General features: G+C 39.3%; 1 protein-coding gene across 1 annotated transcript in view; it reads left to right on the forward strand.

Annotated features, from left to right (window-relative positions):
• Positions 1-27,552, forward strand: part of LOC126092748 (leucine-rich PPR motif-containing protein, mitochondrial-like) — a 245,182-nt gene that overhangs the window by 177,942 nt on the left and 39,688 nt on the right. The window contains 4 exon segments of the mRNA XM_049908474.1: positions 4,986-5,199; positions 5,348-5,579; positions 10,047-10,206; positions 12,881-13,163. Coding sequence (XP_049764431.1) covers positions 4,986-5,199; positions 5,348-5,579; positions 10,047-10,206; positions 12,881-13,163 — 889 coding nt within the window.

Consider the following 27,552-nt stretch of genomic DNA (forward strand, 5'->3'; position numbering starts at 1 on the left):
TTCTTCTTGCAGAAGGATTAAAGGGTAAGGAAGAGGGGTGAAGGGAAAGGACTGGTGAGGTTTAGGAAAAGGAGTAGAGTTCTGAAAAGTCGCCTGGAACCACAGGTCATGGAAGACTTACCAGACGGGATGAGAAGGAAAGACTCACCAGTCCTTTTCCTTCACCCCTCTTCTTCCCCTTCAACCCCTCTGCCAAATGAAGGAGCCACTGTCTCTGAAAGTTTGCAAACTGTAATACCTTCTATATATGTGTTCTCCTAGAACTGCTTTCCTTCTCATGCTGTGCGGTAAGTCTCCCCTGACCCTAGGTGATGGGCGACTTCTCCAAACTATACCCTGTTTCCTAAACCTCACCAGTCCTTCTCCTTCCCCCTCCTCCTTCTGTAATGCCTTTTATATGTGTGTTGTCTTGCCACCACTTGGTGAGTAGATTTTTTTATCTATCCAACTATGATATATTTTCAAAAATTAACTAAAGTAAATGATGTTGTTGTGGTCTTCAGTCCATAGACCGATTTGATGCAGCTTTCCATGCTAATCTATTCCATGCAAGCTTCTTCATCTCCAAGTATCGACTGCAACCTACATCCTTCTGAATCTGCTTAGTGTATTCATCTCTTGGTCTCCCTCTACGATTTTTGCCATCCATTCTGCCCTCCAATATTAACTTGGTGATCTTTTGATGCCTCAAAACATGTTCTACCAAACGATCCCTTCTTCTAGTCAAGTTGTGCCACAAATCCCTCTTCTCCCCAATTCTATTCAGTACCTCCTCATTAGTTACGAGATCTACCCATCTAATCTTCAGCATTCTTCTGTAGCACCACATTTCAAAAGCTTCTATTCTCTCCTTTCTAAACTATTTATCGTCCATGTTTCACTTCCATACATGGCTACTAAAGTAAGTATAACTGAAAAATGATAACCATGGCTCTGTTAAAGTATGAGGCTGCTGCTGGAGGATAACTGGAACTAACTGTTACTAACACCTTATATAGCCAGACACGGCTGTGGAAGCTGTTACATTTTGAAACTTCCTGGCAGACTGAAACTTTCTGCTGGACCGGTACTTCAACTCAGGACCTTTGCCTTTCATGGGCAAGAGTTACTGGCCTAAGTAAAGCTGTGAGGATGGTTTGTGAGTCATGCTTGGGTAGCTCAGTCGGTAGAGCATGTGGCTGTGAGAGGCAGAGGTCTCGAGTTCGAGTCTCAGTCCAGCACATAGTTTTAATCTGCCACGATGTTTCATATCAGCGCAGACTCCACTGCAGAGTGAAAATTTCATTCTGGTACTACATTTTGATTTGTGTGCATAAATCGGAATTAAGTAAACATAAAATAGCGTATAAAAGTGCAGACTTTCATGGCCACAATATGAGTAAATTGGCAGTAGCAAAACTTGAACTGGACCAAGGAACCATCAAATTTGTTTCTCTGATAACAGAGTTTTATCAAGATCAAATCATTACTATGTTAGAATGTACATTAGGCTGTAGAAATTTTTAAAAAAAGCACAGAAATAACTTTCACAGTAAAGAGCCAGGTTTGAAATTAGACAAGTTGTGGGCTGTAGTACAAAATAAAGCTCCGTAACACATGTTGGCACGACTCCATGATCTTAGGCAGCGATCTGATGATGTCGCAACCAACCTTTGCTTGTATATGCATAAACAATTTGGCTTCCATTGGAAGATGAAATGTTAAGCAGAGAAATATGCCTTGGACCATGACCTAATACTCATAAAACAAATATCACCAAAATACAAAAAAGTGTTCTACAAAATGTAAAGCTATCAAGAATTATTTGATAATGCCTAAAAAGTGTTTAAAAACACGCATGACAGCCTTAGCCATTTTGTAAAACAAAGTATTATTTTACCACCTGCCCATGTGGTTGAGTTTTTGATAGCCCCTTGTTAGCAGAAGATTTGTGTCTTATGAAAGTGGTACAGAGCACATATTTCACACTGCCATCAATCTTTATTATGCCCTACAGCTCTTTCATTCACACACTGGTCTTTGAAAGCACAGTCCCTAGAAGACAGCTGCCAAGATGGATGCTGACCAAGGCAAACCGGGAGCTGTATAATCAGATGGCTGCATATCAGTGTACAGACAGTGTCTAGGAATGAGCAGATCACATCAACAGCATGTTTCATGAGACTTGTTTTACTTCTGTGCCCAAGACTTCAGGAAAACTGTTTCCTGGTGGAATGAAGCATGCTACTCCATAAGCAGGGTCAGACTTGGGGTCTTGCATGGGTTCAAGTGCAGACTATAATGAGAATCTCACACCTTTTCAGTTCACTAGAGCAATATTCCTTTGTGTTATGAAAGAGAACAAATGAAAATCATGGTATGTGTTCTTGAGTTCTGTAAACCATTCCATTAAGTTGTCAGTAATGTGAGAGATTATCAGGAGAGCTTGAGTAGGAAGTAGTATTCTGGTGGACACCAGGGCATGTCGAAACCCAGTGAAATGGGGAAGCCATGAAAACTTGCCAGACACACTGCATAAAATATACTGTCTGCCTGCAGCTATTTGCTCATTGTTGACTCAGGAGATCAAAAGCCATTGGGAGTCAGACTGGGCAGAAGTATCTGAAAATAAGGTGTCAGTAAAACCAACAGCCTAGCGATGGCAATCTTCCTTCTAGTTGTGACACGGTGTGAAGTGACACCAACCCATCTCTGTGTAGGTCATTGTCCTCTGACTCTGACTTCTTACTCTGGCTAAGAGGACTCACCAGTTTATGGATTATGTATTTCAAATATGACAGTATTATGAAAATGAAAGTTGCTACTCGCCATATAGCGGAGATGCTGAGTCGCAAATAGGCACAACAAAAAGACTGTCACAAATATAGCTTTCAATCAGCAAGGCTTTCATCAAAATTAGATGACAAAAACACACTTACACACACACTCATACAAAAGCAACTCACACAAATGACTGCAGTCTCAGGCAACTGAGGCTACACTGCGAGCAGCAGCTTAAGTGCGTGATGGGAGTAGCGACTGTGTGGGAGTAGAGGAGACTGGGGTGGGGAGGGGGAGGGAGAATAGAGTAGGGGTGGCGGACAGTGACGTGCTGTTGGGGAGCACACAGAGACGAGGTGGAAAGAGGGTATGGCAGCTGTGTGTAGCTGGGAGGTTAGATGGAGACCTGGAACCTTGCCTCACCATCATTCCCCAAATCCCTCAACATGCAAACTAGCCCTACATTCCCAGAAAGAACCACAGTTCACCATCTAAAAGCTGATCCCGACATAATAATCCTACCTGCAGATAAAGGCTCCACCACTGTTATTTTGAAACACAAAGAATATCTGGCAGAAGGACTCGCCAGCTGTCAGACACACCCACCTACAAACCTTGCCACAGTGACCCCATCCCAGAAATCCAGCAGGATCTCCAGTCACTTCTCAAATCCTTAGGCCCATCCCAGAACCTCTCTATGGAGTCCATCTCTCTGCTCACCCCTACCACTCCCCACACCCCCACCTTCTATGTGCGTCCAAAGCCTGTAAACCCAACCACCCAGGATGCTCTATTGTGGCTGATTAATGTGCCCCCACTGAGGGAATCTCTGCTCTCATAGATGCAACACCTTCAACCTATTACACGAAACCTAACCCCCTATATAAAAGATACCAACCATTTCCTCCACTGACTCACCATAGTGCCTGTCCCCTTACCTCATGTGCCCTACTCATCACTATTGATGCCACCCCCCTTTACACTAACATCCCTAATGCTCATGGCGTTACTGCTATTGAACACTACCTTTACCAATGCCTGACAGATTCCAAACCAACAACCTCCTTCCTAGTCGCCATGACCAACTATATCCTCACCCACTATTACTTCTTCTTTGAAGGCATTACCTACAAACAAATCCGGGGTACTGCTATGGACACGTGCATGACACCATCCTATGCCAACCTATTCATGGGCCATCTAGAGGAATCCTTCCTAAAAACCTAGAATCCTAAACCCCTCACCTGGTTCAGATTCATTGATGGTATCTTTGCTATCTGCATTGAAGGTGAGGGCACACAATCCACATCATTCCTCCAGAACCTCAGTAACTTCTCCCACATTTGCTTCACCTGGTCCTACTCAACCCAACAAGCCACCTTCCTAGATGTTGACCTCAACCTCAGAGATGGCTACATCAGTACCTTCATCCATATCAAACCTACTTAGCACCAGCAATACCTTCACTTCGACAGCTGCCATCCATTCTATACCAAGAAGTCCCTTCCATACAGTCTAGCCTCCCGTGGTCATCGTATCTGCAGTGACAAGCAGTCCCTCTCAAAATATACCAAGAGTCTCACTGAAGCCTTCACTGACCATAATTGTCCTCCCAGCCTTGTATAAAAACAAATCTTCCATGCCTTATCTCTGTTAGGTATCAGGTCATTGTTGATTTTGCATAAAGCACTAATCAAAAGAAAATAAATAGTTTTCATAGTGAATGTACCTCTGCTTGCAGTACGCTGATTGTGATGGGTTGCCATCTTAGCATCCTTTAGAATCATAAAGAACTCTGCATTACACTACTGTGTTTACATTAAAAAAAAAAAAACCTATGCCGTCATTTATTTAGTCATTACTCTTCAACCTTGATACGCAAAGATAATTGACCGGTTAATATATACCTGGTTCTTCCAGTGTTTTGCAAATGAAGTATTACCCTGTGTAATATATGAATAATCATGGAAGGAATAGTTAGATATCATTTCAGTAGATGCTATGTCAGCTTTAGCTGTGGTGTGTTTTTCTCTTGCATCTGTGAATAATTCTCATAAATTTGCTGTGTGTCATACAAATAACAAATGTTTAACTGTAATTTATCACATTGAATATTATAGAAAACTTCCCCTTAGTTTTGATATATGTTATAGAGATATGTGTAATAATTATTATTTTTAAGTCTTATTTCTGCTCTCTTATTTGACTCTTGGCCTCTGCTACAGATGCCCTAAGATATCTTAAAGAATTACCACGTGAAACTAAAGCACCGGACAAGACATTTGTGTATAATGCAACAGCATGGAGAATGCTTAATACTCTTGCTGAAGAAGGTCGTACAGATGATGTGAAACTACTGCTAGAAACTTTGGCAGAAAACAAATTCATTGAACTTAACAATATCATGCTGGGACCTCTTGTAAAGTCCTGCATAGTAAGGTACAGTGACCAAATTCAAATTACTTAGAATAAAATTTCTAATAGTTTCTGTTGTATTATTTATGTTGGTGAATTTGTAATGTTAAAAGGATACATCTATGATGCTAAAACATATTAATTATACTTTTTAATTACAATTTTTATTTAGAGAAGACGTTCCACAAGCAATGCAGGCTTTTGAATGGTGTGTTGAACACCATTCATGTACTCCATGGAAAAATGAGCTGGCTCGCCGTCTTATACAATCTGAGAATCCGGATATGCTTCAGCACTTGACTGATCTAAGCACAAAAGTTCACGGTGAAATTAATAGTTTGTATGACCTCGTGTTTGCATTTGTGGAGTGTGGTCGTGTTCGTGCTGCACGAAAAATACTTGAGGTTAGTATCTCTTTGTGTACTGAAATTGAAAGAATGCATTTATATTCTAATGATAGGCTTGTAAAATTTTCACTTTTTGTAACTATTTCTTGAAAAAGATGATGATTTTAATAAATTAAAAAAAATCTCCCTTAAACATTGGCTGTTTACAGAAGAATGTTTCTCTTTAAGGCATTTCACAGTTGCATAATAGTGATTATGTGGTCCAGACACATTACTGTGACCACCTGTCAAAAGACTGAATAATAACCTTTTGCCGCAGTCATGCCATTGAAGTGGTCCAACAGATTCTTGATTATGTTTAAGTCCAGGGAGTATGGTGAACTAATGCTAGTGCACTTTGAACCACACTTGTAACTGCGAGTTGTGTCATGCTGTGTCATTGCATTGTCCTGCTGGTAGATGCCATTGTGCCAAGATAAAACAAACTGCATGTAGGGGTAAGCATGGTCCCCAGGGATGGATGCAGACTTTTATCGATCTATTGTGTCTTTCAGAAGGACAAGATCATCGAAAGAATGCTTCAGAAACATTCCCCAGACAATAATGCCCCTTCCTCTCGCCTCGACCCTTCTGACAACTGTTGTAGTGTGTTTACTTTCAGAAGTTTCATGCTTTACACGCCATTTGCCACAGATGGAGCATAAAATGTGATGCATCTGAAAAGGCCACCTGTCACCAGTCCAGTTGCAGTACTGGTGTGCAAATTTCTGCCTGCTTCGCCAATGAATAGCAGTCAGCATGGGTGCTTGAACCAGGTGCCTGGTGCTGTGGCCTATATGTAGCAATGTGCAGTGAATGGTCATTGAGGAGACACTGTTGGTAGCCCATTGGTTCATCTGGACAGTGAGTTGCTCAACAGTTGCACATCTATTTGTCCTTATACATGTCTGCAACTGTCATTCACCCTAGTCATCTGTGACCTGTGGTGCAGCACTGTTGCCTTGGTGCCGGTTTTGGATGGTACCATTTTGCCATGCATGGCCTGTTTTAACCACAGCAGCACATGAACAGTTTATAATCGTAGCCATTTTGGAAATGCTTCCAGCCTTGGCTCAAAAGTCAGTGATGTCGATGTTTTTGGTGTCAGATAAATCGCTCCATTTCCACATTATGATGACTGCACTGTTTTCTGTGTCCTCTGACTGATAACTTAGTAGCTTCTGGATGAATCCTTTCTCCAAGCTGTGGACTACAACAAGATTTGCCCGAGCAACAATCTTAAACTGTCACGTGTGCGCACAACACAAAAGCTGCATTTGAACAGTGCTTTCTGTAATTTCTAAGCAGCTGTTCAAGTTGTGGTCTCTGGTGGTTTTCAACTTAAAGCAGCAGCCAGACTATGGCATTGGAAATTCTGCCAATCTCACAAAACAGCAGAGGCATGTATGTGCAAAGCTGAGTGTATACAGTGAGACAGCTCTCCTATCCAATGAAAACAAATCAGACTTTTGTGTTTGGAAACTGTCAACAGAATTTAAATATGTTTATGTAGTTACATTAGACAGAAGTACAATTATTTGTTATTTTGACTTATTTTAATTCCCTTATTTTATTTTATTTGCACATTATTAGCCAAAAAAACCATTAGTCATCTTTCAGAATGTTGAAGTTATTTTTCTCAGTGTGCTGAGCCCATCCTTGGGCTCACTGATCAACCAAAATGGAGTGTTACTTTCTGCTGAGGCTGTCAGTTTATGCTACGATATTCCACAGTTCTTGTTGAACTTTCTCGTGTTCTGTTTCTTGTATCAGATAATGTACTACCTGTTACTGATATATGTATGAATGTTAGTACATGTTTACTGAGTGGTTTAAATTGGTCAGTTGTGTTGAATAAATCATTTTGTTTACAAGACACATTTCTACTCACGTGGACTACCTTCTCTAGGCCTCACGTTATTTCTAAAGTTAGGGACATTTACATCTTAAATTAGAAATTTCAATCTTTGGTATATTATTGATTGACAACCTATAGGTTTTATCATCATAATACAATTTTCATATATTATATGTGAGATATATTTTGTGAGCACCTTTTATACCATTATCCCCGTACCTGTCACTCGTTTTCATCATTAGACACTAATAAAAGAATGAAAAAAAACTTTAAATCACATTCTAAGAGTGTTATTTCTGTGATGTTACTGCTCTACAACCTTGGTTTCCTGTAGGAATACTGATGTAAGGCAGCAGATTGATTTCAGCTTGATAGTCTGCAGAACTACTACTCTGATATTTAATATCCAAACTAATGTTTCTGATGTATACCTAGTGTTGATAACTAGATTGTTTTAGACTCTTGGATCTAGATTATACTCGAATGGCAAACCCACATTATTCAGTTGCAACAAAGAACAAAGTATGTTACAGGCTTCTCCTTACTCTCTTCATTTAGCTGAGACAGTGATCTCATTTAGAAAAGAGCCATGAGAGCAATGACCACTGCTAAGCCAACATATTCCAATCTTTACATCTTGGCATGTCTACGTACTGAGAATATCTAAGTCTGGTGGAAGTAACAGCAGTACAGTGAATGCCCATAGTAAACTAAAATCCATAAAATAAATCTCCATTTTCATGCAGCAGAAATCTTTGTATTTATAAAAATAGTCATTTTCAACAAGGAATTCAAGTGTGAAACTTTCCAACAAAAACAAAATACATTGTCTTTTCCTTTTTAGTTATAATTCTAAAGGCTAATTGCTTTTTTTCCAAATGAATCTTTATTTTTTACGTGTTATATCAAAGAAATGACATTAGCAAATGCAACAATAACTGGGATAAGTAATCATTCATGCAAATTCCTCATGAATGAATGTTTGTTTGCTTGGTTGCTGTTTTGTTGTTGTTGTTGTTGTTGTTGTTGGTGGTGGTGGTGGTGGTGGTGGTGGTGGTGGAGGGGGATTTTATGTTTTTAATGTACACCATCTCTAACTATGTCACCATTTCTATTTGCTACTTGTGTGTGTGTGTGTGTGTGTGTGTGTGTGTGTGTGTGTGTGTGTGTGTGTCACGCCAAGTTGTTAATAATCTTTCATGACATCTATCATATCCATCCATTGTGTGCATGAAGTTATGCATACCTTTTTGGAAAATAATTGGGAGAAGCAAAAGATAAGTAACAGTGCAGGGAAAATGCATTTTTCGACACTGTTTTGGTGTGCAGTCGCTGTGTTCTTATTTGATGTGCTTTCTGTTGGTTTTCATGACTATGCTATATGTACAAGCATAGTATCTGTGCCTTACTACTTTACGGTACTGAATTATGCCACTTTTAAACAAAGATAGATTAACTGTAGCACATTTGTACACCAGTGTCATATTTCCTGTCTTCTTCTATGTCCTGCGGTGCCAAAAACACAACGAATTCAGTATATCTTTTATATGTCAGTGCATCTAAGCGTGGCATTTTCTTAGCATGCAAGTTATAATACATTAACTACCAAATACGGCACTTCAGCTTCAGAATGATGGAATCCAACATGGCATTAAAAGAAATTATGCATTGACAACATCTAGCTCTACAGATGACCAAACAATGAAATAGCAGGATATTTGTTCAAGCAGTGCAAAAATCACTTGCAGTTGGAAGTCCTTCATCGTCTGCACATGAGCAATAGTCAGTTTGCAAATGACATCAGACATCCTCCGATTGCTGCTTGAAAAAAATTGTACACACACATCTTATTCCACTCTCATTACAGGGTTATCTTACCATATCAGACACAGGGCCACCTGTGAAAGCAGTCATGTCATATCAGCTCAGCCATAATTTCTGGACAGCATTGTGCATGAACCAGCTGTTCGCCTTAACAAATGGTTACCCCCAGATTATGGCCAAAATCAGAGTTGACCACCCATTTGCAGAACACATTGTTAAGCACATCTTACTCAGTTTCAACAGCTGCTTCACAACCTGCCATGTGGATCCATTCCCCCAACATTAGGTTCTCTGGATTACATAGGTGAGAGTTTTCATTGAACGTGCGCCATAAGCCCCCCAGTCTCAATCTCAGCTGGCCCTGTCTCACAGGCACTCCTGCCTGTGCTCCAGGGCCCTAACATCAGCCATCTTGCACTGACAACCTCTTCCCCGCAGTTTCCTCTTGCTATATTATGTCTCTACTCCCAGTCCACACCTTCACGTCGTCATGCATTACATATGGCTCCCCCTTCCTACTGCAAGAATAAGTTCTCCAGTGCTAGTGTCACATTTTTATCCCATGCACCTACTGCCTCTTGCTCTCAGCTGTCAGCCCTTCTCCTGCAACCCTCTCTGCAAATTCACACCTCCTTTCTCTCTTCCCCCAACCCCACTCCACCTGACTCAACTTCTCACCCCAGTCAAACTGCAAGGCTGGCACAATACAACAGAAGACTTTACGTGTAGAATATGTATAGAGGTAATGAAACACTGACAGAATGGTAGACATTGTAATTCATTTTTAAACTAATTTTTTGCAGACCCCAGGCCTACGCTATCGAACTGAGAGACTGTCCAATGCATGTGAGCGCTACAGACAAGATGGTCAAGTTAGTACACTTGAAGGATTGATAGAAGCTACTAGAGACCTTTCATACATTGATCGGTCAGCAATCTTTTATCAGTTATTACTTTCATATTGTAAGTATATTATGATGACTGGTAACTTATTTGAATGACAATGATCAGTATTTTTACTCAGATTAGTCAACTTTCACCAATTCTGAGCTTAACTTACCCACAAATGAGAAATACAACATTTGATTTTTAAGGTTTTGTATCTTATAATTAGGCCTTTCGTCCAGAGAGTGGTGAATAAGGAATGGACAAAGAAAGGGTAATGTTGAAAGTGCTGCAAGGGACGAGGAAGAACCACTTTTATTTATTTATTAACATTTTCTTTGCATAGAACCATCAACATGATGGCTTTTGCAAACATGAGAAATAATAGCACAACACTAATTACACCTACAAAATATATAATATACTGTAAGTGTTGCACCTTATATCTATTTTGTACATTTTTTACATTACAGCTGATAAGCTACAGCCTCATGTTACAATCGGTGTCTTCAAATTCATTGAATGAATATCAACACTTTCCTGCAGAAAATACTTTAATTTGTTGTTAAAAGCATTTCCCCATATATGCTCTTAGAGAATTTGGTAGTTTGTGAAACCAGATCAAGCCATTCATGCGTGGGCTTCTGTCTGCCAGTTTTAATGTTCTTTTTTTGGAAATAGTTAAATCTTTTCCTGGTATTGTCATCATGTACATCTATGAACTTGATAACTTCTGCTGATGTAATTAATTTAACTATGTACTGATAATACATTACTAGGTATTTGTGCTGCACAAAAACTTCATATCATGAATCTCTGTGGCTGATCCCATGTGTAAATCTTATTGCTCTTCTCTGTAACAGCAATATTCTTCTTAAGTATACATCATCTACATCACCTCATTGTTCACTCCCAAAGAGACACACAGAAAAAAGATAAAAAGTACTTATTTGGTTTCAAAATTTTGAACTCATATGTAAGTGATTGTTGGATCAGAGATAATAATTAAACTGTATAAAAGAATCCTAGGTTGTGGAACGAGGCTCTAAAAAATTAGGAAGAATGGAAAGAGGGAGTGTGAAAGGAGCAGGGGAGAGTAAATGTTAAACATTCTAAATTATAAGGAATGATATGGACTGTGTGTTTTAAATAGAACAGGTGGACAGAAGACTACTTCAAAATGATGGCAAAATTTGAAACAAGCACTTCTGCAGATCACTTGCCAACAGGTTACTGCTTGTTGGTGGTATATCATTTATATATCATTGGCAAAACTCTCATGTCATTTGACAGATTACATGTGTTCTAGCATTGGTCATCCACTAGTAAATGTGTGTTTCATTAATGCAGTCATTTGACTTCTGTTTTACACATGATCATTATTTTACCCATTTCCACATTTGTCTTTTCCTTCTGTGTTCTTTTCATATATCGCTTTACTTTGCGTTCTGTGATTTATTTTGAGCAAAGCTATGTTTTGATTGTTTCGAATGTCTACTGTTCGTTGCTACTATTCTTGAAACTAAGTCTTGGCTGCAATCCTATCATCACTGCAGACTCCTTTCTGGCTATTTTGTTCTTCCAATTTGTGCTGTGATGATAGCTCCTTACATCTTCGAACCTTCTTTTCCAATCAGAAACATGTTGCCCCTGGTTAATTCCATGGACTAATATTTGGGAGAAACAGAATTGAGATCCTTGTCTTTCCATGTCGTCTTTGGTTTTTCTTACTCACCTTGAGTGAGTGTCAGGATCCATCGTTTGAAAAGTCCGTGGATGGTTTCCTGGTCCATCATTGTTCAGTCAAATTTTGTGATCCACTTGTAAACTTGTTGTCAATGAACTTAAAACTCTAATCTCCTTTCCTTTCTTTAAACAAATGTATATTTGTCTCTCTGTCCTGATAGGTAACTGCTGCTTATAAATTTTGGATTACAATTATAAAAGAAAACATAACTCCTGAGAACAGTTTTTTCACAAACTAATGTATTTCTCAAGATAAAATCCAAATGACAAATAATGCATGAGCTCTTAGTTTAAAAGCATCTGATCTGGTTCTTTACTCTTTATTTATATCTCCAGAGGAGCTGCAGATATTTAAATTAGATGTTTTTATTTTTCTACAAATAATTGATGATAATTTCTTTCTGTAATGATAAATAATCATTCAACAATGTGTAGACAATTTAAGTGTTGAACATTGCAGCTTTGCTTTAAAACTTTCCTTTGTCATCAGAATATATGCACACATGTGCATAAAAACCTTCCTAGTAGACTAAAACTACATGCAGGAATGAGATGAAAGACTGGACTCTAGTTGACACTCACATAGTAATACAGTTTTAATCTGTTGAGTAATAGTTGAATTCTGTAACTGTTTGTAGAGTTTCATCAGACATAAGAAATTAAATCAGCAGTATACATGTTACTTATTTTAAAGATGAAACAGCAGGTAACAGTCAAGTAGAGCTGAATGACACTTTCGAATATGGGCATTCTGTAGCATATATGTAATTCCATTGGTCATTTATCTGCTGATGAATAATTTTTGTTTATTGGTGTCTTTTTTCTGACTACTTTGCCCAGATTGTAATGCTGGATTTCCATCTTTAGCATAGGGGATTCCTTATCTTTCCAAAAGACTATATTCTTTAACTTTTCTTCTCATGTCATTGAGTTTATTATCATAGTAAAATGACAAATCTTCAGGCTGCAATCTACTAGCTGAATGATTTAAAAATCATTGTTACAGGTAATAATGAAGATGTGGACAAAGCTCTTGGACTTTGGACAAGGATGCAAGAAGAGGATGTGCAGCCAACTGATAAATTCCTGTTCACACTGGGTACATTCCTAGAACAGAAAGGAAGAACTGCCCCTTTTGTAATTCCACAGATTTCTCAGGAAACAAAAACAAAGACACGTGAAGTGCAGCATGTAGATAAGGTCCCAGCAACGGAGCAAATCTTGCTAAAGGAATTTCGAAAAGCCCTAAATAATGATGATTTGGACAAAGCCCTAGAAATAAAAAGAAGGTTAATATAGGAAAACCTTTTATCATTCTTTAGTAATACTCACAAATCAAAGTAAAATTTTCAGCAGAATTCTGCATTGACTGATTTGAGATTTGCATATATTATCATTCTCAATTATTTGAGTGTATGGAAGGTTGTGTACATTCAGTTTTGGTTTTTAAAATTTTCTGAACCATTCATTTTTATTTTTGTGTCATCTGTAGCAAGGGGTACAAAATAGTGTGTCTTTACCTTTTTGGTCATTTACTCATTTCCTACCAGAGCAAGAAAACTTTGCTCCTAAATCAGACTGGCCTCAAAATCCGTGTTTACTGTCCATGAGGTCTATTGGGTGCAGCAGCTATGTATACAACATGATCACAGTTTTAATATGAGGGTAATCCCAAAAGTAAGGTCTCCTATTTTTTACAAGTACATAGACCTGTTTATGTCTACAATGGTTTACATCAGTTTACAGCTTCAACATTTAGCTATTTTTCGACATAATCACCATTTCTGTTGATGGATTTTTGTAGATGCTGTGGCAGTTACTAAAAGAGTAACTAATATCTTAGTACCTGACTTTTTCTGGTAAGCTAATTGAAGAAACGAAATTTAAAGAAGGTAGGATAATAAGAAAGGAAGAGACCATTGTATGCCAATCAAACAAAAAATTATAATGGACAACTTGGGGTTCTTGCTGGCGTCACACTGCATGGTTCATACAGAATATGAACTCCCTTGAAATCAATTTTTTAAGTTATAAATCTTTTTATTGTACCAACTTGTGTAATCTCTTGTCCACTGTTTGAAGAATCTACAAGAAACCCTGCCTTTGTATGTTGAATACAAACCTCCGTATATGGACCTACATATTTGTGAAAAAATTTGGTAGCTTCCTTCTTTAAATTAGAATTTGGGTGAAAAGCTTTACTCAACATCATGTTGCCCATCTTGTAATTTGGTGTTGCAGTTTTACAGATGTGTTCGTTTTCTCTAATTTGAGAACTTTTCTTCAATTCCTTTTCCACACATTAATGTACATCATTCCTATGTTGGATAGTATCTTTTGGCCTTTTAAATAATTTTAACAGCACTTCTCTGATAAATTTTCTATTTAATAGCTCCATTGGTGAAGACCTGTAGACAAATGAGGCAGCTCATTTAAAATAACTTGGAGCTCTGAAATCATTTTCTTTAAAAGTGCCTATAAATTGCAGACAATCATCTTGGTTTTCCCACAGATTGGGACAAAAATATGACAGTGGGAAATGGAAATTAAGAAGTAATAAAGGAGTTTACCAAAAAACAGAACAAGTATTAGAAACATTGAGGAAGAGAGGGTTGTATTCTGTGGAAGCCTACAAAGGCTAGATGAAAATAATTATAATAATTGTAATTTTTAACTTTGACAGAAACACAAAATCATTGGCAACTTTTATCGGAGAAGTTAAAACAGTCCTGAGGTAAATGGAAATAATGGAGGAAGAAATAGGAGAAAGAGAAAAGTTCAAAATAAAAATAAAAGGTTTTAAGGGTTTGCCAGTTGAAAACAAAGAAGATGAAAGGCACAATAGGGGCAGAAGAAAAAAGAAAAAAGCATAGGAAGAGAATGGAAACTATTGGAAAGAAAGAAAGGAGAGAAAAAGAAGACATAAGTTATTTCATGTGATCCTTAGCAGGAAAAGAAAAGAAAAAATCTCACATCTACTGTGTAACAGTCTGCTTTCCTTTAGGAAAGACATAGGCTGGTGGGCTGCATACAGTGTGGTCAGAAACAGTCTGAAAAGCTTGTAAGGGTGTTGCCAGGTAGGTTGTGCTGAAAGCACAATGTGTTGTTCTGTTCCTTAGCTAATTATCATTGAAGGTAGACAACCAGACCATTGTGCACACACAGGGTGTATACGGCCCGGGAGATCCAGGAAGAAACCGGGAATTTTTTCATCCAGGAAAAACCCGGGAATTTTTTAGAATTCCGGGATTTTTCATCCTTTTAGATTTCAGTTAAATTTTTGTAGGTTTGACGTATAAGATCTGATATGCTGACAAAGAACTTTAGCCCACTACTGCTGAATAATACTGCAGCAATGAAACATAAATCAGAGAATAACACCAAAATAAAAGTTTAGTTGCGTAGAAAATGAGTAATTTACACAATGCACAGACCAATTTGCCGACACCGAAAAATGTCAAAGGCTTTAGGTTGAAGATTATGCAGTACGTCCGTAACAACTAACATGCATTCAATGTGCTTGCATCGCAGTTGTTAATATTTCTAACAGATCACTGGAAAATATTGCGAATAGTGACTTGAGAAGCGTTATTTTCAAAGTAAATTTCCATGCAAGATGATGTATGTTACGTGTGAGAATGTGCAGTGAATTTCTTAAATCACAGGACGTTATAACTCTCATTCAAAATGTACCGGTAACACTTGAGAATCAGTCATTTGAAAAATTTCGGGCCCAGAAGATAAGTCATTTATGCCACTAAAATTTTACCGCACATTTGTATTTGGTATGACTTAATGAGTAACACACGTTAAAAAAAGACTGAGCTTCAAGTTAGTTTTCATATTTAATGTTGTTCTTTCATAGATAAAAAATTATGCAATCGATGGCAAAAAGTATAATTGACCTTAAAAAAAGTGAATAATATGTTACTGAGCAATCTCACAAGTCTCTTCATGCCAGAGCACTTCGACTTTTCTGTAGTATAGAAAAGACGAAGTGTTCTGGCATGCAGAGCAATACCAGTTCGCTTCTTTTCTACTTTTTTGCCGGTGAATTGGATCTTCATCTCCGAACAGCTCTAACGTTCGCTACTACTTCTTTCTAACTAATCCTATAAATGGACAACAGAAGGCAGCACCAGTCACGCGACAGGTAGCGAGACATCCGTACCTTGCTCTCGTACGAAATTAGTCCAGTTTTAGAGCGAAAACCTGTGTCAAGCGCAGCTACTATATTCCCCACTCTAAAATTTGCTTTCAGTAAGGACAAGTATGCCTTTTACCTGTTCCATTCCTCAATTTTTCTGATTTTATTATTTTTTATTTAAATACAAAAGCTTGCTGTTTAATCGTTGTTAAAGACCTTTAATTACTGTCTTTCGTTTTAGTATAATAAGAGATTTTTTTTCGTAAAATATTTTGTGCATTTTTACAGGCCTTTCTTTTCGGATTTTTGTGTTACTAAATTTTAGCTCCGGTCTTTATTTTAACACTTATTTTCTTAAATTAGGTTTATTTTTCAAATATTTCTTGATCACGAAAGTTATTGTTTGAAATGTATATTTATAAACATCTGTGGGAGTTAGCAGTTTAAAATAAATAACGCTAACATATTCATTTGTTTTAAAAACATTTTATTAAAGAAACATTTTCATTATTATTAGACAATACTACAAATAATTTAGAAGGAAGCACCATGTTTAACAACAAATACTGTAATTTAGGAATTGACCTTGGAGAATAACTCACTTGGAGCTGTGTGCGAGAGCATTGATTCGTTCTGTAATAGATTCTCGCTCTATCTGAGCATTTTGAATGGTCCCCTCAAGTTTTGCCTTCTTCTATTTAAGCTGTCTTATTTCTGCGTCAGCAATCTTCCTTTTAGTCAGATGGTCCTTTTTCCTGGATGACTCGTCGTTTCGATTTTTGAGGTCTTCAGCATATTGATCTCTTGAGTTTCTTACAGAGTGTATAAGGGACTTTGTTATAGGCACTCCTTGGACTCCGCCGTGTGTCTTGATGGCGTCGTACACCAGTCTTCTGCTCACTACAGATTGTTCCCTCATATTCTCGAAGAGGCACTCTTTGTTCACCGAGAATCCTCGCTCCGCAGCTGCTTGACTGTGCGACAAAGTGAGCGCGATTTCCATTGCCTTCTGAAGCTCGTGGCACGTTGCATTCTGGTTCTTGAGACATTTCATCCAGAACTCATCCAGCCATTGCTCCTTTTTGTTGAATGTTTCGAATTTTGTTTTGCAGTTCTTCTTTACAACAGAAGCGTATTGCGCTTCTGCTTTATCGGCTCATACACCGTTCATCCAATTGCTCTCCACCAAAATCTGTAGAAAGGGATGAAATCGTTTGGGACCAGCCTCCCTGCACGCTATTGTGGGATCAAAGCAGCTTACAGCTTTTGTCAACCTAAAGTGTAAGGGAGATTTCTCCATCAACTTCGTTCTGGAACTTAGCGATTTCAAGGGCTGTGAGAGACCTGCACTTTCTGAATTCATTCTTGACGGTGAACCCAATCTTGACGTGGTTCACACCCAAAAGATTGGATTCTTTGTCCAAATTAACTGACGGCGAGATCTTTGTCGGCTGGACAAATCGTGTCATCGTTGTCTCCATTATCTCTGTCAAAGCAGAGTGGAGGAATGGTGCTAGCGGCCAATCGGATTAGAAATACTTTAGGAAAGGTGTCAAGTCTCCAGCAAGAGTCTTGAAAAAGGCAATTTTTGGACCAAGTAGCTTGTCCTTGAGGTGATCCTCCACTACTCTGTAGCTAGCACATTTTGGTTTGTTTTTTTCTTCCAGTTTAACAACAAATATTCGCAGAAACGGAAGCATTACTAGAGCTCGCTCAGCAACTTCCACATTCTCCAGCCATCGGATCGCGCAAAACTTTAAGGGAAGCAGTTCCGATTCCGTTGTCGAAATATACAGAGCTCTTCTGGCAGTGATATCCTTAAAAAGATTGTACAAGGCAGGTAAAACTGAATTATCATCCACTGTGTTTCTTGAATTGCGGACTTGAAGGTGCCGTGAACAACGTAAAGCCCACACGTTCCAGTTTCCAGTAAAACGGTGTGAACTGCCTAGAAAAGCCGATGCATAGTAACGGGTGCACACTAGATTTTTTTTAATGTCCCAATAACGCACTAAAATCTCCATCTGGATTCTTTTGCACACCTTGTTCAAGGATTCGTCAAAACAAACAACAATCCTTGATGCGTTTACGAGGTCAGATTTAATTTCAGACTCAAAGAAGGGAGCTAGTCCATATTGCACGATATAACCGATTGTGTCCTTTTGTAAACGCTGCTCTTGGCCATTTCACTGTCGGGGAACATTGCGGGGAGAAGCAACACGTCGTTCGCAGAACTACACAGTGACTTGTGTGAAACGATGCATTCCAAACACCACAGTATTTCCGCCTTTGTTACTTCGTCCTTTATTGCCATTCGATCAATTCCTCTCAGTTTATCCCTGGGTTTTGACATTGCAGTGACATCCTTCTGCGGAGGCGCAACAATTTCAGCAGCCAACGCCACTGTTGTTGACCCAGCTGAATCCACGGATGTGGTAGGGGATGTAGAATCTGTCTGCTGGGTTGAAGTGGTCGCCGCCGGTCGGGTGTAGACATACAAACTTGCTGTGCTTCTCATGGCAGCTGTTTTCGCGACGTGCTTCTTGGATTTTGTCATGTGACTTGTAAGAGCCGATCTTCCCATAGTACAGATGTTAATGAGGGTCCCTGGACATAATCCACATTTAGCACTATAAAGGTCTGTAGGTACTTTCCCCAACCAGTCCTTGAATGCTGGATCTGAAAGCCAGCTATCGACATGGCGCAGTCGCAGTGGTTGTTGGTGGGCAACCTTTATTGGAGAAAGGAGAACGATGGATGTAAATAAGGCTGCGCCTCATTATTACGCATAATGAAATATGACACAATGAGTGTTACCTACCTTGTCAGTTTATAAAATTTTGCCCCGCATTTGTGCAGAACTGAATTCAACAGGTGAGCCGAGCACACTGACTACTGACAGACTGTGTGATTTGAAAATCGAACGAGGCACGTTTGACAACACTGTCTCTGCCAAGCAACAATCAGTGTTAATTACGATATTATTAGTAGCGCTGCATTTGTTGACCCTTTAAGAAACTATGAATGACAAGACGTATCGACCAGTCTTACTCCAGTAACCTGTTGCAAGTTTCTAGCTAATTTTACATGTACAGTACAGCACCTCAATTATAAAGACGAAAGATATTAAGCTCATCGAGCAAAGTTCTGAAGGCTTCGCCACCTTTTCGTTCTAGCTTATTCCTTACCATGAGGCTTTCCCCCCCCCCGCCCTCTCTCTCTCTCTCTCTCTCTCTCTCTCTCTCTCTCTCTCTCTCTCTCTCTCTACCGGCTGCTATTGGTTGCTTGCTCTCGTCTCCCATCCACGATTTCTAAGTTATGAAGTCTGCCGGGTACAAACGACTTGGCCTCCCAGTTACTTTACAGCTGAGGCGCTCTACTGTGTGTAAAATTTCTGAAGTGCTTTAGGACTTGGTAGACCTTCTATTGTACATATACGGATTTTAATTTAAAGTCTAGATTCTGTAGCAGCGTACATGTTGATTTACTTGTAGAGGAATGATTTCCCCGCTTAATTTTAAAATATGGTTTTACATTGATAATGTCGCTTTTTATGTATCCCTCCGTACCTAGAAACGTAATAAACCCTGTTCAGCTGTTATTGTTGTCTTCACGTTATGTTTTCTTGCTGTTCTTTGAAGAACTTGCAAGCCCCCTCTCCATATTTTTCTGCTAATCAAGTCCGCAGTAAAGGAAACACTCTCGATGATAATTCAGTTTGTACATGCCTTGTAAAACCTATTTAAGGATTTCCATTCCAGATTAGCTCTATATATTTGGACCATTGAATCGGAACATTTGCCCTTGAAGATTTGCGTGATCCGATGGCTGGAGAACTTTGATGTTGCGGAGTGTGCTCTAGTAACTGCTTCTGTATTTGCCAATGTTTGTTGCAAAGATAGAGCACAAAAAAACCCGAAACGTGCTAGCTACACGGTAGTCTATGATCATCTGAAGAACATGCTACTCGGCTCAATAAACTCATATTTCAAGACTCTTGCTCCAGACTTTTCTTCTTTAATTATTGACCAACTTACGTAATGTTGTTGTTTACCACTTATTTGCCAGATAGTATTTTGCTGTAATATTGTGTTGACGCTTTTTTTTCCCCCCCTCTTTACATATACCAAGTTATATTTTTTGGCATTGAATGTATAAACAGCAATTGTTTTATTTGTATTTAAACACAGTAACAGCGGCTGTATTATTACGGCGTTTCACGGTATTGGGATTTTGAACAGGCATGTAACGATGTTAGCTGCTGAAAGCGATGGCTCGTCTTTCGTGTGATCGATTGCTGGCTTGGTCATCTCACCTCGCCGCCTCAGCTCGCAGCGATGTCTCTTCCCACTTCATCCAGTCACTGGATCACTTTGCATTGACCAGCTGATGCCATGGTGACTCCTATTCTGTCCCATCCTTCATTGCCACTCCAGTCCCAGTCAGGCAGAACGCAGAATGCTCTCAAAGATCCCTAGACCTAGTTGTGAATGCTCGCAGCCTTACGTCAGTGGGTGTTTAAATGTTGTACCGTATATTCAGAGTTTCAAATAAAAACAATGTAAAAGTTGATGCATCACTCTTCGAGAAAACATGACACGGACTACAGCTAAGTATAAACTTCACTTTGTAAAGGTTCTCCTAAATCACTGCAGCTATGATCACGAAATAAAAACTAAATAGTATTATTGGAAAACTGCTTATGGAAAGTTTAGGGGTTTTATACTTCTGAGCACTTTAGGAAACGAAATCCAGCAAGAAACAACGTGTTTTGGAAAGATCTTTGATTCACATCAGCATTTGGACTGCATGTTTGCGTAATATGAAAGTATATGTACGAAATACATCAAATACAGCAGTTTAGTTTCCGAAGCATTCTTAGGTTCCTGCCTAATCACGCCCTTCGAGAAAAAACAGCAACACATTGTTAATGCACAATATTATAAGTGAAAGTTCAGCTTTTCATGAAGATATAGTGTACTTACATTACTTTAACCCATTAACCTCTCGTCTTCATATGGTCGTACTACTTAACAGTGGTGCTGCTAGTGGTTGAGTACACAACATGTATCGAGGCCCACGAGAAAGACAGGCCGCGTCGCGTACGTCACGAAGAATGGCCTGAGCTCGCTCGTTCCCTTAACTCAGTGGGCAAAATGCGTATTTAAATCTGTTAACTTGCAACCGGGTGCGTGCATACTAACGAGAATTTCATCTTGTTCTGGAATCCATTATTATGAAGCCTTACTGATTACTGTTCGTACAACAAAATTTAAAATCAATTCTCAATAGAAATGGTATAACCGCTCGTTTACAGCATTTAGTCTCTTCTTTGTAACAGTTCTCCTTTCATAGAAGATGTGGTGCCTTACGCAACTGATAATCATTTTGGTATGATTTTAATTGCCAAATTAGAGCCTGTTAGTAGGCCTACGGACTTCCTATCACTGAAGGACTAAGAATAGTGGATTCCAATGTTGTTGTTGTTGTGGTCTTCAGTCCTGAGACTGGTTTGATGCAGCTCTCCATGCTACTCTATCCTGTGCAAGCTTCTTCATCTCCCAGTACATACTGCAACCTACATCCTTCTAAATTTGCTTACTGTATTCATCTCTTGGTCTCCCTCTATGATTTTTACCCTCCACGCTGCCCTCCAATGCTAAATTTGTGATCCCTTGATGCCTCAGAACATGTCCTACCAACCGGTCCCTTCTTCTTGTCAAGTTGTGCCACAAACTCCTCTTCTCCCCAATTCTATTCAATACCTCCTCATTAGTTATGTGATCTACCCATCTAATCTTCAGCATTCTTCTGTAGCACCACATTTCAAAAGCTTCTATTCTCTTCTTGTCCAAACTATTTATCATCCATGTTTCACTTCCATACATGGCTACACTCCATACAAATACTTTCAGAAATGACTTCCTGACACTTAAATCTATACTCGATGTTAACAAATTTATCTTCTTCAGAAACACTTTCCTTACCATTGCCAGTCTACATTTTATATCCTCTCTACTTCGACAATCATCAGTTATTTTGCTCCCCAAATAGCAAAATTCCTTTACTACTTTAAGTGTCTCATTTCCTAATCTTAATTCCCTCAGCATCACCCAACTTAATTTGACTACATTCCATTATCCTCGTTTTGCTTTGGTTGATGTTCATTTTATACCCTCCTTTCAACACACTATCTGTTCCATTCAACTGCTGTTCCAAGTCCTTTGCTGTCACTGACAGAATTACAATGTCATCAGTGAACCTCAGAGTTTTTATTTCTTCTTCATGGATTTTAATACCTACTCCGAATTTTTCTTTTGTTTCCTTCACTGCTTGCTCAATATACAGATTGAATAACATCGGGGAGAGGCTACAACCCTGTCTCACTCCCTTCCCAACCACTGCTTCCCTTTCCTGTCCCTCAACTCTTATAACTGCTCAAAAAATGGTTCAAATGGCTCTGAGCACTATGGAACTTAACATCTGTAGTCATCAGTCCCCTAGAACTTAGAACTACTTAAACCTAGCTAACCTAAGGACATCACACACATCCATGCCCGAGGCAGGATTCGAACCTGCGACCGTAGCAGTCGCGCGGCTCCGGACTGAGCGCCTAGAACCGTGAGACCACCGCGGCCGGCTTTATAACTGCCATCTGGTTTCTGTACAAATTGTAAATAGCCTTTCGCTCCCTGTATTTTACCCCTGCCACCTTCAGAATTTGAAAGAGCGTATTCCAGTCAACATTGTCAAAAGCTTTCTCCAAGTCTACAAATGCTAGAAACGTAGGTTTGCCTTTCCTTAATCTATTTTCTAAGATAAGTCGTAGGGTCAGTATTGCCTCACGTGTTCCAACATTTCTACGGAATCCGAACTGATCTTCCCCGAGGTTGGCTTCTACTAGTTTTTCCATTTGTCTGTAAGAAATCCGCGTTATTATTATGCAGCCATGACATATTAAACTGACAGTTCGGTAATTTTCACATTTGTCAACACCTGCTTCCCTTGGGATTGGAATTATTATATTCTTCTTGAAGTCTGAGGGTATTTCGCCTGTTTCATACATCGTGCTCACCAGATGGTAGAGTTTCGTCAGGACTGGCTCTCCCAAGGCTGTCAGTAGTTCTAATGAAATGTTGTCTACTCTCGGGGCCTTGTTTCGACTCAGGTCTTTCAGTGCTCTGTCAAACTCTTCACGCAGTATTGTATCTCCCATTTCATCTTCATCTACATCCTATTCCATTTCCATAATATTGTCCTCAAGTACATCGCCCTTGTGTAGACCCTCTATATACTCCTTCCACCTTTCTGCTTTCCCTTCTTTGCTTAGAACCGTGTTTCCATCTGAGCTTTTGATATTCATGCAAGTGGTTCTCTTTTCTCCAAAGGTCTCTCTAATTTTCCTGTAGGCTGTATCTATCTTACCCCTAGTGAGATAAGCCTCTACATCCTTACATTTGTCCTCTAGCCATGCCTGCTAAGCCATTTTGCACTTCCTGTCGATCTCATTTTTGAGACGTTTGTATTCCTTTTTGCCGGCTTCATTTGCTGCATTTTTATATTTTCTCATTTCATCAATTAAATTCTGTATTTCTTCTGTCACCCAAGGATTTCTATTAGCCCTCGTCTTTTTACCTACTTGATCCTCTGCTGCCTTCACTACTTCTTCCCTCAAAGCTACCCATTCTTCTTCTACTGTACTTCTTTCCCCCATTCCTGTCAATTGTTCCCTTATGCTCTCCCTGAAACTCTGTACAACCTCTGGTTCTGTCAGTTTATCCAGGTCCCATCTCCTTAAATTCCCACCTTTTTGCAGTTTCTTCAATTTTAATCTACAGATCATAACCAATAGATTGTGGTCAGAGTCCACATCTGCCTCTGGAAATGTCTTACAATTTAAAACCTGGTTCCTAAATCTCTGTCTTACCATTATATAATCTATCTGAAACCTGTCAGTATCTCCAGGCTTCTTCCATGTATACAACCTTCTTTCATGATTCTTGAACCAAGTGTTAGCTATGATTAACTTGTGCTCTGTGCGAAATTCTACCAGGCAGCTTCCTCTTTCATTTCTTACTCCCCAATCTATATTCACTTACTACGTTTCCTTCTCTCCTTTTTCCTACTGCGAATTCCAGTCATCCATGACTATTAAATTTTCGTCTCCCTTCACAGTCTGAATACTTTCTTATTCCTCATCATACATTTCTTCAATTTCTTCGTCACCTGCAGACCTAGTTGGCATATAAACTTGTACTACTGTAGTAGGCGTGGGCTTCGTATCTATCTTGGCCACAATAATGCATTCACTATGCTATTTGTAGTAGCTTACCCGCATTCCTATTTTACTATTCATTATTAAACCTACTCCTGCATTACCCCTATTTGATTGTGTGTTTATAACCCTGTAGTCACCTGACCAGAAGACTTGTTCCTCCTTCCACCGAACTTCACTAATTCCCACTATATCTAACTTTAACCTATCCATTTCCCTTTTTAAATTTTCTAACCTACCTGCCCGATTAACGGATCTGACATTCCACGCTCCGATCCATAGAACACCAGTTTTCTTTCTCCTGATAACGACATACTCTTGAGTAGTCCCCGCCCGGAGATCCGAATGGTGGACTATTTTACCTCCGGAATATTTTACCCAAGAGGACGCCATCATCATTTAACCATACAGTAAAGCTGCATGTCCTCGGGAAAAATTATGGCCGTAGTTTCCCCTTGCTTTCAGCCGTTCGCAGTACCAGCACAGCAAGGCCGTTTTGGTTAGTGTTACAAGGCCAGATCAGTCAGTCATCCAGACTGTTGCCCTTGCAACTACTGAAAAGGCTGCTGCCCCTCTTCAGGAACCACACGTTTGTCTGGCCTCTCAACAGATACCCCTCCATTGTGGTTGCACCTACGGTACGGCTATCTGTATCGCTGAGGCACGCAAGCCTCCCCACCAACGGCTAGGTCCATGGTTCATTGAGGGGGGGATTCCAATAGTAGACTATTGGATTCCAATAGTCGATGCAATTCTCGTTCATACATACACATTTAGTTACGTAAACCGGTGTAGAAACGCACTTTGCTGAGTTGAGCGAGCTCGGCCTACGTTCGTAACGTACGCGCCGTGGCCTGTCTTTCTCGTAGGCCTCAATAACTGCCGTCATTCGCTTGCGAGATCACGTGACATGATCTATCACTGGCTGACAAAAGTGCATCGCTCAACGCAATCTCTATTTTAAGGCTTCGGAAGCTGCTTTGCTGTAACTTGTGGAATTTGTGTATATACTTTCGCAATACGAAAATAAAATCTGTCCATATTGTCTCGCATCAAACATCTTTCCAAACGCATTGTTTTTCCAGTTTCCTTAAGTGCCGGGACGTTCTCAGCCGGTATAAGACCTTCACTATTCAAAGGACTGATAGGTTTTACAGCCCAAGGGAAAGTATACTGTTGCTTAACATGGATGTATTTTCACCCGCTTTATACGTAATTTCATCCGGGAGAAATTGTATTTTCACCTGCTTTATACGTAATTTCATCCGGGAGAAATTGTGTTTTTAACCGGGAAATCTGGGAAAAATCCGGGAATTTTTTTTTTCTTGTCCACGTAGACACCCTGTTATTACAATGCCAGCCATTAAATGGGCCGAGCAGCTAAAGCTTGTTCTTTATGTTTCTTCTTCTCTGTTAATAGATTTTCTTATGTTTACCCCCTCCCCCCTTCCCATCAAGGAAACACCCTCCAGAAACTGTAAAGTGTGGAAAGCAAGGAAGAAGAAAAGTGATATGTGGTATGTGTGAGAGTAACATCTAGGGTTATACCATGCCAACAAAAACTTCTAAAACAGTCTTATCTTCACTCCTCATCACTTCAATAAATAGTAAGGATAAATTTATAAAGAATTTGTCTTAAAAAATTATTTGATTTTGAGAAAAATGGGAATACACTGGTTTTCATAAATGTAAGTAGTAAATATATGGACGACTAAAGGAAAAAATATTTGCAAGTCAATGGATTAATTTGCTTTCACGTCTGATTGTTAATTTTGATAACAAAAACCCCTGTTACTGGTAGTATGGGACAATAAGGTTTTTTTCTCATTACTGATAACAATTCCGGTGAGATTAATGATATTTCACTACCAGAATCTAAGTGAATATCAACTTTCATCTCAAAATTGTCACACATTAAATGAACACTCACGGGTAGTTGTCTACTGTGTCCTCCACCAGGGCCTACCATTCAGTTATGTCTTTTAGCCTGGCCCCTGCCCCAGGAAGTCCCACCGTTTGCAAGGACTGATGTGTAAACGACCAGTCAGTTGGCACATTAGGACAGGCATTGTGTACACTTTTCGAATTAAATGTGTGTGCCTCGTTACTCTATCATTACTTCTTTTATCATTATTTTGTTTCTTTACTTTACCATATTTGCTGGCCATTTTTTCTCAGAAACTGTGGTAACAAATCATTCAGAGTCATCCACTCTCGATACCGTACTTCCTCTCTCACTGGTAACGTAATCTGTGAACTAGAACTCTAACCCTCCACTTGCTAGAGGAGCATTTGGAGCGTTAAAGTTCTGGTTCACAGACGAGTTAACTCGTCATGCTCCACCGCTCTCCAGATACCAAAGAAGGTCCCTGGTTTTGCCTGAAGCACTACTGAAGTGTTTACACATCCCATTCTGCCCATCTCTCACTGCTGCAGAGGAGTTACGTGCATATGTCCCTAGGGGAAAAAAAAAAGTTTTAAGTGTTTCTCACACAACATATGTGTCTGCCTGTGTGCAAAAAAAGAAAAAAAGCTGTTTTTGATATCTTGAACCATTTAAGAAATATGATGATTGATGATTGTTATAATTACACAATTCATGAAGCACAGGAACGAAAATGGGCGCATCGCATGGTACTATCCATTGGATGTAAAAATCAGTACCTTGAGAATGTAATGAGATATCATTCTGCCCTCAGTTTTAAATGAAATTTCGATATCTTATCTGCATTTCGTACACACACAGTGTGGTTTTACCTCTGCAGACCCTTTAAAATTTTATGCAACGTTTACAGAATTTGATGCAGTGCAGTAACTATGGCATGTAACGAAACAAAATTCCACCCTTTATCTTAGGAAGATATTGGACTGTAAGATGTGCAAAAGTCAGATTTTTTCACCTTATAGCTTTCTGAAAATCAAGTGATAAGTGTTTCCTAGCAGCCGAAATGCCGTCTCTCAGAATGGACCACAGCATTCGGCGAGCGATACAGGTATAATAATGCAGCACTTAGCACAGAATATAGAGAGCACATCTATAGCAGCGAAAGATTAATTAATTGACTTTCCTCTACAGGGTTGTGCAAGTATTTGGATCTTGTTAGGTGTCATTCAGTATATTTCTTATAACTACCCCAACTGTTATAGGGGGTAGTCAGATGAAAATGAGACAGATGGAAGAAAGTAAATAATCTGTTCATTATTTCAAAAGTAGTTGCCATAACTGGTAATATATTTATCCCACTGTGAGACAAGA

This window comes from Schistocerca cancellata, chromosome 7 (genome assembly GCF_023864275.1).
Source record: "Schistocerca cancellata isolate TAMUIC-IGC-003103 chromosome 7, iqSchCanc2.1, whole genome shotgun sequence".
Classification (NCBI taxonomy): domain Eukaryota; kingdom Metazoa; phylum Arthropoda; class Insecta; order Orthoptera; family Acrididae; genus Schistocerca; species Schistocerca cancellata.